Raw genomic sequence first — 16,433 nt, 5'->3', positions numbered from 1 at the left:
ATACCTAAGGTCTGAGGAATGGACGTATATAATTAGGTGATGTCAATAACCAACCAGGTGTAATGACATTGCCAACCGATGTGTTCCAGCATATTAAATAAGTGTGAGCTGTCCCGTAGGTAACTAAGCTGTGATTTAGCGAAGGGCTGGAGAACAGAATCCAACCATTCACCTAAAGACTCAAAATTGAGCCAATACCAGCCACAATAGGTCTACCCGGGGGGTATTTTGGGTATGTGATGAAAAACCGGACATATTGGGTTATCAGGAACCAAAACATTCATATCTTCCTCCTTAAAGACACCTAAAGAGATTCCATCTGCAACCAATTTTTTAAGACCATTCTTAAATATATTTGTAGGATTGCTGTTCAATCTAAGATATACTCCACTGTCTGACAATTGCCTATTGGCCTCTTGAAAATAACTCACTTTATTCATTACAACAATGCTGCCTCCCTTGTCTGAATTACGTATTACAATGTTTTCATTGTTTTGCAAAGACTTAATAGCCCGTCTTTCTTTAAACGTAAGATTAAGGGAAGCAGCATTGTTTTTAATAGTGCCCTCCAATGATAATATATCTGATTGAACAGCTTTTTGAAAAGCATTAACCAATGGCCCTCTAAAGTTTTTAGGATAAAAGTCAGAATGATGTTTTAATGGTATGCACACTGAGCCTAGCTGTCCCCTAAAGATTTGTCATTGACCACCACAGAGCAGGAACAGCAGGAGCAGCAGGAGGCAGTGACATTTCTGAAGTAGGGCTCTAGACCTTTTAGTACATCACCCCATAAATAAACCTTCAAGGAACACAAACAAAGACGTGATATATATACACATAAATACACATATACAAATATACATACTGTATGTATATTATATACAGTATATATAAATAGAGAGAGAGATTATAAGCTTGAAAGCCTCTCTAACTTTAGGTCACCTTGAATAAAAATGTATCTACAACTGATTGTGCTCAAGGGCAGGGCCCTCCTCTCCTTCTGCTTATGTTTGTCAATATAAGTGTACTAATGTACTTGTATAGTCTTACACAATGAGGCCGATTTACCAAATGTCTGTCGGACCTGATCCAACAGTACGGATCAGGTTCGACAGACATTGCTGAATGCGGAGAGCAATACCCTCTCCGTATTCAGCATTGCACCAGCAGCTCACAAGAGCTGCTGGTGTAAAGCCGCCCCCTGCAGACTCGCGGCCAATGGGCCACCAGCAGAGAGGTGTCAATCAAACCGAACGTACTCGATCAGGGTGAATTGTGGCGATTCCTGTCCGCCTCGTCAGAGCAGGCGGACAGGGTTATGGAGCAGCGGTCTTTAGACCGCTGATTCATAACTGCTGTTTCTGGCAAGTCTGAAGACTCGCCAGAAACACGGGCCCTCAAGCTCCGTTCGGAGCTTGATAAATGGGCCTCAATGTCTCATTTTAAGTTTTATTGTATTGTTCCCTCATGATTGTAATGTACTAATGCACCTTTGTATAGCACTATGTAAAATGTTTGTGCTTTATAAATAAACAATAATTTGATTTATTTATTTATATATATATATATATATATATAGGGGGAGCAACATCTAGAAACGACAATAAAATGTGTCACACTTTGAAAAAGCCTGGGACTTTACTGTTTTTTGTTTGTTTAGTATATATATATATATATATATATATATATATATATATATATATATATATATAGGTATATATTTCCTTCTATTGGCAGTGAGAGACCACGATGACATTCATGACCTATGGGAAATACTATTCCTGGCCACCAGGTGGAGGCAAAGGCACCCCAAACGAGACTATAAATATCCCTCCCACTTCCCCTACCCCCCAGTAGTTATTTCCCTCGTCTCAAGGAGGTAGGCAGAGAGATGTGCTCTGTAATAAAGAAATTAAGTTTATCATGGTTTGAGCTGGGGATCATATAATCTCAAAAGAGTATTGGTATATAAAATACTAGTTGACTCTGGGTTTCCGATGCCTCTTTCCAGTCTACTTTATCCCCTGTCTGATAACGCGGTGTGTTTCCCACTAAATTACAGACTCATTATGAGTAAGTTGTCCCCTCTTTCATGGCATTTTGTCTAATAAAGAGGAGGAATAAGTTGGTGTTTCACACTGCATTCTGCATAACCCTGTCCGGTGTGTTTCCCACTAAATTACAGACTCATTATGGGTGAGATGTTCTCTCTATCATGGCATATCTAATAAAGAGGAGGTATAAGTCTTGTCCCTGTGTTATGTGTTAGTCCCCTTGACCCCGCCCTATTGTTTTATTGTAGTGGCGGCAATCAATATCCCTTTCCAAATTGTTATATATCATATACCTTTGAACCCTTATAACATGTTTTAATAATATTTTTATTAGATAGTGTATATATGAGTGTAACTCTATTTAAGTTGTGTTTGGTGCACATTTTTTTTAACCCCTTACCCTTTATGCAAGGTCTTCAGTCATGCTAACCCTAAGAGCCCAAATTCAGTTTGCGCTCTAGTGATCGCATTTACTTTGAACTTGTAATATCACGCTCACGTTAGCAGGGTCGCAATATTGTTATTGATAGCGCGTCATTTGTGATCTAGGTACTTTTTATGTAAAATATATACATAATATTTTTTAATCATTCATATTATTTAATAAAAATGTTTGTATTTAACATGTTTCAGATGTGTTTTACATTTTGAGATAACAACCTAAAGGGCATTTTTACAATTTACGCTAAAGAGAGAAAGGCACAAAGTCTTTAATAAATGCATACAGCAAGTCAAATGTCATTAATAAGCTCAATGTAAACCTTGTATTAGTTATTAGTTTCATAGACTTAAATGGAAGCCATAAATGCCTTTTTGGTGATAACAAAACCAAAATCCTGCATCTTTGTAAATTGATGGACAGTATTTATTGACAGCAGTTTGGGAACTGGGCCTATATATATTATGACCTTTGCACTGTTGCAAACATTCTTAAAATGAATGAGCATAAAACCAGAGAGAGACAGAACATTTTACATTTGATATTTTATTTATCTAAGTTTCACAATACAATATTCTTTTCAGACAAAAAAAAACAATATATGTAATGAGCAGAACATGAATAAAGACACAACAAAAGATTGTGGGCTAGATTTCAAGTGGAGCGCTAATTTAATGTGGCTGGTTAATGCTACCGCAAGCTCGTGGTAGCCACTTTGTTTAATTAAAAAATTGTCCCCCATTTGCTCCCCAAAATAAAGAGTATAGTGCCTTTATAAAAATACAAAATATGAGCATCTTTATTTTTTTAAAATATAGCTGCACAAAGCAGGTATAAGGGGTTAAAGTGAGCAGATAGCCTGTGTTAGAAAAAAAAATACGGCACTGGAATGTGCCTTTACATTGCGGTCTATGCGAACTGTGTTATCACTGTAAATATATATGTATATGCTTATTTACATATGTATTTATGTGTTAATATGTGTCTATACACATATAAAAACATAAATATATATGTATATATTCATATACATATATATTTAAAATTTGCTGCCCAACGCTGCAAGACTTACCCCCTTTGCTGTGCTAGATTCTGTGCCATGTCTATCAGCATCAGAACAAGGCTTCAATTGGAGCCTATAGAAACACGATCCTGTGAGCGCAAAGTTTCCATGTAATATGAACGCAAGGTCGCGTTTGCATTGTGCGTCACTGCTAATACCAGCACACATTTGCGTGCGCTGGTATTACGAGTGTAGCGCAAATATTGTGTCTGCGAAAGCGTAATTTTTCACTCCATTCGTGATCTAGGCCTGTGTAAGTGGAGTATAGGTAGTTCTACAGAGACAATAGAATAGGAGAAAGATCAACATATCAAATCCTAGAATGCCGCCTCTTGACTCGTTGTAAATTAACCCCCATAAAATATGTTATTAAACCTTTAACTGCTGAGCCCTTTCCACCCATGTGCTGAATAGTTTTATAGTTTTTAGATGTTGCTCACATTTAGGGGCATATTTATCAAGCTCCATACGGAGCTTGATTCCCCTGTGTTTCTGGTGAGCCTTCCGGCTCGCTTGAAACATAAGTTATGAAGACCGCTGCTCCATAACCTGTCTGCCTGCTCTGAGGTGGCGGACAGAAATCACCAGAAATCAATTGATTGACACCCCCTGCTAGCGGTATTGCACCAGAAGTTCACAAGAACTACTGGTGCAGTGATAAATGCAGAGAGCATTTGGGTCACGAAGGTCAATGTATGACAACGGTAGATTTAAAGGATGCGTACCTCCATGTTCCCATCCACAGGGACCATCGCAAGTTTCTGAGGTTCGCATATCTAGACAAACAGTTCCAGTTTGTGGCTCTGGCCACAGCTCCCTGAATCTTTTCAAAGGTTCTGGGATCCCTGTTGGCGGTGTTCCGGTTGCGGGGCATTGCAGTGGCGCATTATCTGGATGACATTCTGGTTCAGGTGCCATCTTTTCAACAAGCAAAATCTCACAATCCCTCCTGCGATCTCACGGATGGAAGGTGAATGTGGAAAAGAGTTCCTTAGTTCCAACTACAAGGGTAGTTTTCTTGGGAACCATAATAGATTCCTTATCAATGAAAATTTTTCTGACAGAAATCAGGAAATCAAAGATTTTCAATTCTTGTCTAGCGCTTCAATCCTCTCTTCGGCCATCAGTGGCTCAATGTATGGAGGTAATTGGTCTGATGGTAGCGGCCATGGACATCATCCCGTTTGCCCGTTTCCACCTCAGACCTCTGCAGTTATGCATGCTCAGGCAGTGGAACGGAGATTATGCGGATCTGTCTCCAAGATTACATCTGGATCAGGAGACAAGGGATTCTCTTCTTTGATGGTTGTCTCAGGATCATCTCTCCCAGGGAACCTACTTCCGCAGACCCACCTGTGTGATTGTGACAACGGACGCCAGCCTACTAGGATGGGGAGCAGTCTGGGGCTCTCTAAAGGCTCAGGGAACATGGACTCGGACAGAGTCGGTTCTGCCCATAAACATTCTGGAGCTGAGAGCAATCTTCAATGCTCTTCTGGCCTGGCCTCAATTAGCCTCGGATCAGTTTATCAGGTTCCAGTCAGACAGCATAACTTCTGTGGCTTACATCAACCATCAGGGGGGCACTCGGAGTTCCTTGGCCATGATAGAGGTAGCCAAGATAATTCAGTGGGCGGAGGCTCACAACTGCTGTCTGTCTGCGATCCACATTCCAGGAGTGGACAACTGGGAACCGGATTTTCTGAGCAGGCAGACCTTTCACCGGGGGAGTAGGAACTCCATCCGGATGTGTTTTCCAGCTTGGTTCTCAAATGGGGACAGCCGGAACTGGATCTCATGGCATCTCAGCAGAATGCCAAGCTTCCGAAGTACGGGTCGAGGTCCAGAGATCCTCAAGCGGTACTTATAGATGCTCTGGCGGTCCCTTGGTACTTCAGTCTCGCATGCCTATTTCCCCCGTTCACTCTCCTGCCTCGGGTCATTGCTCGAATCAAACAGGAGAGGGCTTCGGTGATCCTCATTGCAGCGGCGTGGCCTCGCAGGATCTGGTATGCAGACCTAGTGGAGATGTCATCTCTTCCACCTTGGTCGGTCATTGAGACCATGATTCAAGCTTGTAAGCCTATGACTAGAAAGATTTACCATAAGATATGGCATAAATATCCTCATTGGTGTTAATCTAAAGGCTACTCTTGGAGTAGAGTTCGGATTCCTAGAATTTTGTCTTTTCTCCAAGAGGGTTTGGAGAAGGGTTTATCGGCAAGCTCCTTAAAGGGTCAAATATCTGCCTTGTCTATTTTATTAAACAAACGTCTGGTGGATGTACCAGACATGCAATCGTTCTGTCAGGCCTTGGTCAGAACCAGGCCTGTGTTTAAACTGGTTACTCCTCCCTGGAGTCTTAACCTTGTTCTTAAGGTTCTTCAACAGACTTTGTTTGAGCCATGTATTCCTTAGATATAAAACTGCTATCTTGGAAAGTTTTGTTTCTGGTGGCTATTTCATCTGCTCGTAGAGTTTCAGAACTCTCTGCATTGCAGTATGAGTCTCCTTACCTTATTTTTCATTTGGATAAGGTAGTTTTGTGTACAAAGTTAGAGTTTCTCCCTAAAGTGGTTTCAGATCGGAACATTAATCAGGAGATTGTTGTTCCTTCTTTGTGTCCTAATCCTCCTTCTCAGAAGGAACGTCTGCTGCACAATCTAGGCGTGGTGCGTGCATTGAAATTCTATTTACAGGCGACTAAGGATTTTTGTCAGTCTTCTGCTCTATTTATGGATTTCTCTGGAAAATGTAAGAGGCAGAAAGCTACGGCTTCTTCTCTTTCTTTGTGGCTAAAGAGTATCATTCGCTTGGCCTATGAAACTGCTGGACAGCAGCCTCCCGAGAGAGTTCTACGAGGGCTGTTTCCTCTTTCTGGGCATTCAAAAATGAAGCTTCTGTGGAACAGATTTGCAAGGCTGCAACTTGGTCCTCTCTTCACACTTTTTTCTAAATTCTTTAAATTTGATACTTTTGCCTCGGCTGAGGCTTCCTTTGGGAGAAAAGTTCTTCAAGCAGTGGTGCCTTCCGTTTAGGATCCCTGTCTTGTCCCTCCCTTATCATCTGTGTCCTCTAGCTTGGATATTGATTCCCAATAGTAATAGTAATAGGACTCATCGTGTCATTAGAAAGAAAACAACATTTATGTTTACCTGATAAATATATTTATTTCTTGACACAGTGAGTCCACGGCCCGCCCTGTTTTCTTAGAGACAGGTTTTGTTGGTATGTTATAAACTTCAGACACCTCTGCACCTTGTTACTTCCTTTCTTTCCTTTTGCTTCGGTCGAATGACTGGGGTTGGAGGGAAGGGAGGTGATATTTAATAGATTTGCTGTGGTGCTCTTTGCCACCTCCTGCTGGGCAGGAGTGATATTCCCAATAGTAATTAGATAATCCGTGCACTCATTGTGTCAGGAAATAAATACATTTATCAGGTAAGCATAAAGATGGTGACATCACCAGCATCCTTGTACTCTCCAGTTGATGCCAGAGCCCTAAGAGCCCTAAACCAACAAAGATGTGGGGTGAGTAAACAAATTTAGTGTAATTTAGCTTAAAAAATTATGGTTTTTACACTTCCCCGTGACATCCTGGTGTCAAATTGGCATCTTTCACCCTACAGTACCTCAAAGATTAATTAACTCTTTCTGTGTAATCCCCTACTTCAAACAGCCCTTTTTCATTAAATGTTAACACACCTACAGAATTAATAATCCCTGAAGCCCACAGTACTCACCACTTAAGGGCCTCTCTTAACCTAAAGAAACACCCAAACCAAGAGGCCCCAAGTTCCTCTTTTTTCTTGGTTCTATTATTGTTATATTCTTTACGTTCTATTAATTGAAGCCATTGTTGCTCATCTTCTAAATAAAAATAATGAAAGTCTTCTTTCTTGATGGACATCCTCATGCCTCATTTTTAACCTCTCCCAGTTTAACAGTTTAGGAAAATTCATCTTAATTTATAAAGTTTTTGAAAAAAGTAATCAAATTAGGGTTAAAAAGTGGTCTGAATATCAGATTGCCCCCACCCCATTCCTCTTTTCACTGATTCAGAATAAAGGAAAATGCCAAATTAATTATTGCTGCCAATAAGATAATTTTATTACCAATACGAGAAAAAAAATAACTGTAAGGAACACTCATCAGAATACTGAGGATGCCCATCATGATAGATATATTTTTGGGTTGAATAGCTGAGAAATTGTGTTTTAAAAAATTACTTGACAATGATGGAGCTGAAATTAATAAGGAAGTTATATTTAAGGAGTACTATAGATGGAAAATGTGAGGTGGGAATTTTTTTGGTATTGGAATAACACTAAAGAATGTGTTGCATTGGATGGTGTGTACTGCTTGGGGTGAGAGGGGTATTTTGGGTTTTGGGGTGAATTTAAATAAGGGGTTGTTTTTAGTGGGTGGATTTCAGCAGCTTTAAATTTCTTGTTGAGCTGAATGATTCTGGTGGCGTGCCACTGAGGGTCTATGTACTCGGGAAAGATGGGGCAGAGCAGAGGACTTTGTAAAAATTCCTAGTAGCTATACAGGCACATGTTTAGGTTGTTTTTTAAAGTCAGATAACTTTTTGAAGTTGCCAGAATAAATGGTAAATCATGGCTATTGAGAGTTTGGATGCACTGATAAAAGTACTTTCATGATTTTCATACTCTTATATATAATACATTGAAAATGTAAGTAGTAAAATGGGGATAAAAATGCCAACAAAGGTTTTCTATATCTATATACAGTTCTAGTGTAACTTTACCTAAAGACAAGACATCCCACTTCCAGTCCTCAACACTCACTACCAGGGCTATATTTTTAAGATGTTTGAATTACAGGGCAGGTGATATCATCAGCTGCTCAGTAAATGTGTCTAACAAGCCTGATGGAGTAGGAAAATCCTGCATTTAGGTGTAAATTTGTGGAGGCTGCTAGTTTAAAATTTAAATTGCATTTATGTTATAATATTGTAAAATTAGCAGTAGATTACTGTAAGATACACATCATCTTTCATAGAACAATTTCCGCAGTGAATTTATGCTCTTCCACAAGCAGTGACATACATCTCCATTGTTAGACTTGTGGTCGGAACTTCATTTCAGACACTTTGAATGAGTAATTGCTCACTTTGAGAGATGACCAGTTGATGCCCATTCCCTTGTATTCGTTCTCACCTTCCAGATACTTCCCATTCAGGTTGGCATTATGACATGCGTTGTACCACCAAGCACCGTTGTATGTCACTGCACAATTGCCTTTTGAATGGTCATTATCCATGTCTTTGGTGCTAAATTTTCTGTTATTGTGTGTCCGAAGCAAAGAGTCACCTGAGAAATAAATATTTCTGTGTTATTGAGGAATAGGAGGCTACTATGTACAGTTTTCTGTAAACGCTTCCACATTACTACATACAGTACAACTTAACAAGTGACTTTAACTTTATTTTTTACAGAATGTGGCATTATAAAATTCCAAGAGCAAGCTTTGAACAATAGGGTAGCGGGAAATGGTAGTACCAGTGATTAATTGATATTAATGTAATTATCAAATGGTTTTAATTTCAAATTTTTAAAATTTGTTCTAGTTCCTGTATGTCCTCGTGTTTCAGTTAGCACTAAGGGCTAGATTACAAGTGGAGCGTTAATTTATCATGCGCAAAAAAATAACCAGCAATTGCAAGATCTTAACTCTTGTTAATTTCATAAGCGCTAATTGCTACCGCAAGCTCCATAATCCATTTAAAAGAGATACTGATCATCTTGTAGGTACAAGGAGTGGTTCAGACACTATGAACAAGACTAGCTAACCATTGAGAATGTCAGTTTGGTCCAAGAGCTTAGGCAAGTTGTTAGAACTAAGCTATCTTTAAAATATCAAAGTATAACTGATTTTTCTCAGTGATTGCTCTTAGTGACTGGATCATACCCCCACCCTTGCACTGCTAAATAATAATAACATCTGATGGTTGTTCCCTATGACAATCCTCCAGGAAGTCATTGGCCTCTCTAACTATAACACTGGCATCCATATAACATTTGAGTGTTATAGCCCAGTAACCCCCCAAGCCATGATTCCCCCATTGTACTTTAACTGCTGCTAATCTGACCCCTGACACAAATTAATATTGCTCTAAAACAGTTAATTGACTTGACTCCTCTGGATAAGGCTTGTTACCAGCCAACATGGATAAGAATGCCCATAAACTTGAATACACATATATTACCTGCATTCCCTCCATAGAATCTCCCCAAGCGGAGTGTGTAGCTCTCTGATTCTCCAGTAATAGAAAAGTTTTTGTACAAGGCATAACTATTAATGTTATCAAAATCTGTAAGGTCAACACGTAGTTCAAAAGTACCTGCAAGTACAGGACAGGGAAAGATAATTGGATCATTCATAGTCAACCAATATCAACCCAGGGGTTAATATTGAACTCCAAGTCCACAAAAAAGATCTCACACTATTTTTTAAATAACTATATTAGACCCACATAATGTAAGGAGGATATTTAATTAATATGGGATGAATATGGATATGGGCTGATAGAAAAACCATTTGAAAACTGAATGCTATATTTCTTCCACTTATTGTCCTTGATTCTGATAATAAAGCACAAAACCCATACATAATATCTTTCTTTCCAATGGCATGGAGAGTCCACACATGAATTAATTACTGTTAGGAATTCAACAACTAGCCACCAGGAGGCAAATACACCCCAGCCAAAGCATTAATGGGACACTTAACACCTGCTTAAAATTTTCTGAACTAACTGTTTCTGAGGAATCAAAATAAACTAATACACTGTTCTCAATGCTGTATGTTCATCTTACTACAAGCTCTTCAAGAAGACTCCTCATATTTTCTATGCTTATCCACATCTTGGGGCCTATTTATCAAAGATCTGTCGGACCTGATCCGACAGTGCGGGTGAAGTCCGAAAGACCTCGCTGAATGTGGAGAGCAATACACTCTCCTTATTCAGCATTGCATCAGCAGCTCTTGTGAGCTGCTGGTGCAACGCCGCCCCCTGCAGATTCGCGGCCAATCAGCCACCAGCAGGGGGGTGTCAATCAACCCGATCGTACTCGATCGGGTTGAATTGCGGCGATGTCTGTCCGCCTGCTCAGAGCAGGCGGACAGGTTATGGAGCAGCGGTCTTTAGATCTCTGCTTCATAACTGCTGTTTCTGGCAAGTCTGCAGGCTCGCCAGAAACACAGGGCCTCAAGCTCCATCCGGAGCTTGATAAATGGGCCCCCTTGTGTTTTCCTATGTAGGGTGCCATCTTGTAACATGTGTGCACCCAAGTCATGTGATTCGCACGGCAGCTTATCTCACTGATGTTATAGAAGGCAGGCCAATTGTCTATGCTAATTCACTGTAATGCAAAGCGTGCATTACAGTGTATGAGGACAAAGATCTATTTTATATTTGTAATACAGTAATTGCATCTTCTTTTATCAAACATATTTTAAACATTTTATGTACTGAACAGATCCACAGTCTGTATGTTTCACTGTTCACTGCTATAACTAAGTTCAGTTTTAATCGCCCGCCCGATGTTCAGAGGCAGGGGGGAGGGGGAAGGAGAGAGGTGGAGAGTCTAGCAGCCTTTTTTTTAACTCACTGTTATTCAGTTCTCTGCAATATCTGAGGAGAAATTTTCTCTCTATGTGTTCCAGGAATTTACTTTTTTTTCACCATCATATTGTTTTTAATTAGCAAACACCACCACACTTTCTCTTGGTATCTTTATTTGAAATGCAAGAATGTAAGTTTAGATGCCGGCCCATTTTTGGTGAACAACCTGGGTTGTTCTTGCTGATTGGTGGATAAAATGACCCACCAATAAACAAGTGCTGTCCACGGTCTGAACCAAAAAATAGCTTAGATGCCATCTTTTTCAAATAAAGATACCAAGAGAACGAAGAAAAATTGATAATAGGAGTAAATTAGAAAGTTGCTTAAAATTGCATGCTCTATCTCAATCATGAAAGAAAAAAAATTGGGTTCAGTGTCCCTTTAAGATCAGAGTTTAAAACAACTTTTTTTTCTATTCTGCAGGGATTCCCTGGTGTTTGTTGTCATCTAGTGGCAATTAATGGTAATTATCCGTTAATTCTAGTGCTATATCAAATTATGATGTTTTTATTTATTTTACTCTAAAAAAATATGAGGTTTTCATATTTTTATTTCATTTGAGATACTTAAATTAAGTGTCGTAGGAAATTTTAATATGTATGGTGATTATTTTTCCCCTCTTGGGCGCAATCCAATATACGGCGTAGGTTTCGGCGCAAGCGAGGGAACCCGCGCCGCCCGTAATTTCACCTCGCACATCGGGGTATTACATATACCCCGCCGGCAGTTCCTAAAGTGCCGTAAGTCTGATAAACTAGCGATGTCCAGAAATAAGCGCAAGTACAAATTTCTGGAGTCGCCAGTGACTTACGGCAATTTAGAAACTGCCGGCGCCTAAGAAAAGTAACTAAAATTTTAACTCTCCCGTAACTGTCTAACACGCCTCCCAAAAATAAGCCCGACACGTATACCCCTATATCCGCAATCCCCCCTCTCACTCCCAATAATAAATGTATTAACCCCTAGACCGACAACCCCCCACAACGCAATAAGCCTAATTATTAACTTTTGCCGGTCTGTAGGCTTTGATAACTAGGTCGGATCGAGCTCGCCACAATTACGCTGTGGAATTCCAGCATATTTTGCGCTTGATAAATATCCCCCTAGGTGTTTTTGTTATTTAAACAGGAAATAGAAGAGACAATACCTATTTTATTAATACTGTAATTTGGGAGGGGGGGTAGATATCTAATTCTCAGAGCATGGAAAAGTAATAAAGAACCCTCCCTGACTAAACTTATTAACTAAATGTAGAAGCAAGCAGTAATAGAGCAATTTAATTTATCAATGTGTTCAAAAAGGAAGACAAAAAGTATTTACGAAAATTATTTTATAAATTCATAAGATACCAGTAAGTAAAATCAATTTCAAGTGCCTCTTCAAACCTAATGTTTTTGGAGGTACGCACTGAGGAAGTCTAGGATTGGTTAGGGCTAGTCAGACTAATGGGGGAACCTGAGGGATGGTGCCCTCCCTCCCATGGTCTTATATAAGAATAAGCTATTTATTTATTTACTTTTTTTTTCTTCTCTCCCCCCCCCCCTTGGCCCTCTAATATTTCCCTCAAGAACTTATTGAGATGTTTATTTTAAACGCCTAGTCCATATGAAATAGAAATTCAAATGCTTGTTTTGTTTTTTTGCTGATAAATTGGTTGATGTTGGATTTTGACATGACTGTACATAATAATACAAAGGGTAATTTGTTACTGTGCATATTTATCCTTAACAAGAGTAATATATAAAGATATCTGATTTTAATATGATGTTATTTTTTTCCTCTTTTCTCTTGTTTTTTTTTTCTCTCTCTCTTTTTATTAGTGATCTGGGAATCTAATTTGTGTTTTTTTTAAGGTGATGCACAACAATTATGCTTTGTACTGACCTGAATTTTGTCTTTTGTTTTGTATGTATTTCTCCAAAATAAAAAAATATTTAAAAAAAAAAAAAAAGATCAAATCTGTAAGGCGGCTTCCTGGTCTTCTTTGCTTACTTTCTCTTGTAAGGTGTATCCAGTCCATGGATCATCCATTACTTGTGGGATATTCTCATTCCCAACAGGAAGTTGCAAGAGGACACCAACAGCAGAGCTGTCTATATAGCTCCTCCCCTCACTGCCATATCCAGTCATTCTCTTGCAACTCTCAACAAGCATGGAGGTAGTAAGAGATAAGTGGTGAAATGTAGCTGTTATTTTGCTTCAAACAAGAGTTTATTATTTTTAAATAGTACCGGAGTTGTTCTATTTTGTTCCAGGCAGGAAAAAAGAAGAATCTGCCTGGGATTTCTATGATCTTAGCAGGTTGTAACTAAGATCCATTGCTGTTCTCACACATGTCTGAAGAGAGAGATAACTTCAGCGGGGGAATGGCGTGCAGGTTATCCTGCTATGAGGTATGTGCAGTTAATATTTTTCTAGAAGATGTGAAGGCTAGAAAATGCTGCTGATACCAAATTTATGTAAGGTAAGCCTGAATACAGTGATTTAATAGCGACTGGTATCATGCTTACTTTCTGAGGTAATACTCTTTTATATTTACAATATAAAACGTTTGCTGGCATGTTTAAACGTTTTTATATATACTTTGGTGATAAAACTTTATTGGGGCCTAGTTTTTTTCCACATGGCTGGCTTAAATTTGCCTAGAAACAGTTTCCTGAGGCTTTCCACTGTGTTACTATGAGTGGGAGGGGCCTAGTTTAGTGCTTTTTTGTGCATTAACTATTACAGACTGAGACATCCAGGAGTTCCCTGAATGCTACAGGACATCTCTAAAGGGCTCTTAGGCTTCCAAAATCATTTGTTGGGGAAGGTAGGCCCACAGCAAGGCTGTGGCAGTTTGGTGTGACCGTTAAAAAACGTCTATATCGTTTTTTTGATCCAGTTTTTGAACTAAGGGGTTAATCATCCATTTGCAAGTGGGTGCAATGCTCTGTTAGATTATTATACACACTGTAAAAATTTCATTTGATTTACTGCCTTTTTTCACTGTTTTTCAAATTCTGACAAAATTTGTTTCTCTTAAAGGCACAGTACCATTTTTTATATTTGCTTGTTAACTTGATTTAAAGTGTTTTCCAAGCTTGCTAGTCTCATTGCTAGTCTGTATAAACATGTCTGACATAGAGGAAACTCCTTGTTCATTATGTTTAAAAGCCATGGTGGAACCCCCTCTTAGAATGTGTACCAAATGTACTGATTTCACTTTAAGCAATAAAGATCATATTCTGTCTTTAAAAAATTTATCACCAGAGGAATCTGACGAGGGGGAAGTTATGCCGACTAACTCTCCCCACGTGTCAGATCCTTTGACTCCCGCTCAAGGGACTCACGCTCAAATGGCGCCAAGTACATCCAGTGTGCCCATAGCGTTTACTTTACAAGACATGGCAGCAGTCATGGATAATACACTGTCAGCGGTATTAGCCAGACTACCTGTATTTAGAGGAAAGCGAGATAGCTCTGGAGTTAGACGAAATACAGAGCATACTGACGCTTTAAGAACTATGTCTGATACTGCCTCACAATATGCAGAAGCTGAAGAAGGAGAGCTTCTTTCTGTGGGTGATATTTCTGACTCAGGGAAGATGATGCAACCTGATTCTGATATTTCTACATTTAAATTTAAGCTTGAACACCTCCGCGTGTTACTCAGGGAGGTTTTAGCTGCTCTGAATGACTGTGATACAATTGCAGTGCCAGAGAAATTGTGTAGACTGGATAAATACTATGCAGTGCCGGTGTGTACTGATGTTTTTCCAATACCTAAAAGGTTTACAGAAATTATTACTAAGGAATGGGATAGACCAGGTGTGCCGTTCTCTCCCCCTCCTGTTTTTAGAAAAATGTTTCCAATAGACGCCACCACACGGGACTTATGGCAGACAGTTCCTAAGGTGGAGGGAGCAGTTTCTACTCTAGCAAAGCGTACTTCTATCCCTGTCGAGGACAGTTGTGCTTTCTTAGATCCAATGGATAAAAAGTTAGAGGGTTACCTTAAGAAAATGTTTATTCAACAAGGTTTTATCCTACAGCCCCTTGCATGCATTGCGCCTGTCACTGCTGCTGCGGCGTTCTGGTTTGAGTCTCTGGAAGAGGCTTTACAGGTAGCGACTCCATTGGATGAAATACTTGACAAGCTTAGAGCACTTAAGCTAGCCAATTCTTTTGTTTCTGATGCCATTGTTCATTTGACTAAACTAACGGCTAAGAATTCTGGTTTTGCTATCCAGGCGCGCAGAGCGCTATGGCTTAAATCATGGTCAGCTGACGTTACTTCAAAATCGAAGCTGCTTAACATTCCCTTCACTGGGCAGACCCTATTCGGGCCTGGTTTGAAGGAGATTATTGCTGATATCACTGGAGGAAAAGGTCATGCTCTTCCTCAGGATAGGTCCAAACCAAGGGCCAAACAGTCTAATTTTCGTGCCTTTCGAAACTTCAAGGCAAGTGCGGCATCAACTTCCTCTAATGCAAAACAAGAGGGAACTTTTGCTCAGTCCAAGACGGTCTGGAGACCTAACCAGACCTGGAACAAGGGTAAGCAGGCCATAAAGCCTGCTGCTGCCTCTAAGACAGCATGAAGGAACGGCCCCCTATCTGGTAACGGATCTAGTAGGGGGCAGACTTTCGCTCTTCGCCCAGGCGTGGGCAAGAGATGTCCAGGATCCCTGGGCGTTGGAAATTATATCCCAGGGATATCTTCTGGACTTCAAGGCTTCCCCCCCAAAAGGGAGATTTCACCTTTCACAATTATCTGCAAACCAGATAAAGAGAGAGGCATTATTACACTGTGTACAAGACCTCCTAGTTATGGGAGTGATCCATCCAGTCCCAAAGGAGGAACAGGGATTTTACTCAAATCTGTTTGTGTTTCCCAAAAAAGAGGGAACCTTCAGACCAATTTTGGATATAAAGATCTTAAACAAATTCCTCAGAGTTCCATCATTCAAGATGGAGACTATTCGTACCATCCTACCTATGATCCAGGAGGGTCAATACATGACTACAGTTGATTTAAAGGATGCTTATCTGCACATTCCGATACACAAAGATCATCATCGGTTTCTCAGGTTTGCCTTCCTAGACAGGCACTACCAGTTTGTAGCTCTTCCCTTTGGGTTAGCTACAGCCCCAAGAATTTTTACGAAGGTTCTAGGGTCGCTTCTGGTGGTCCTAAGGCCACAGGGCATAGCAGTGGCCCCTTATTTAGACGACATCCTG

At 39.9% G+C, this 16,433-nt stretch overlaps 1 protein-coding gene across 2 annotated transcripts in view; it reads right to left on the bottom strand.

The window, feature by feature from the left end:
• Positions 1–3,026: 3,026 nt before the first annotated feature.
• LOC128643149 (ficolin-1-B-like) overlaps positions 3,027–16,433 on the bottom strand; it is a 114,328-nt gene continuing 100,921 nt past the window's right edge. The window contains exons 5-6 of one of the 2 annotated variants that reach the window (XM_053696114.1): positions 9,792–9,926; positions 3,027–8,895 (exon numbers count right to left, since the gene is read on the bottom strand). In XM_053696114.1, the coding sequence (XP_053552089.1) occupies positions 8,642–8,895; positions 9,792–9,926 (389 nt within the window). In that variant the 3' untranslated portion in view covers positions 3,027–8,641. The remainder of the gene's footprint in view (positions 8,896–9,791; positions 9,927–16,433) is intronic. The other variant, XM_053696115.1, reaches the window with a different exon arrangement.

The sequence above is a fragment of the Bombina bombina genome, chromosome 12, assembly GCF_027579735.1.
Source record: "Bombina bombina isolate aBomBom1 chromosome 12, aBomBom1.pri, whole genome shotgun sequence".
Taxonomy (NCBI): Eukaryota; Metazoa; Chordata; class Amphibia; order Anura; family Bombinatoridae; genus Bombina; species Bombina bombina.
This window is presented reverse-complemented; position numbering and strand designations above follow the sequence as displayed.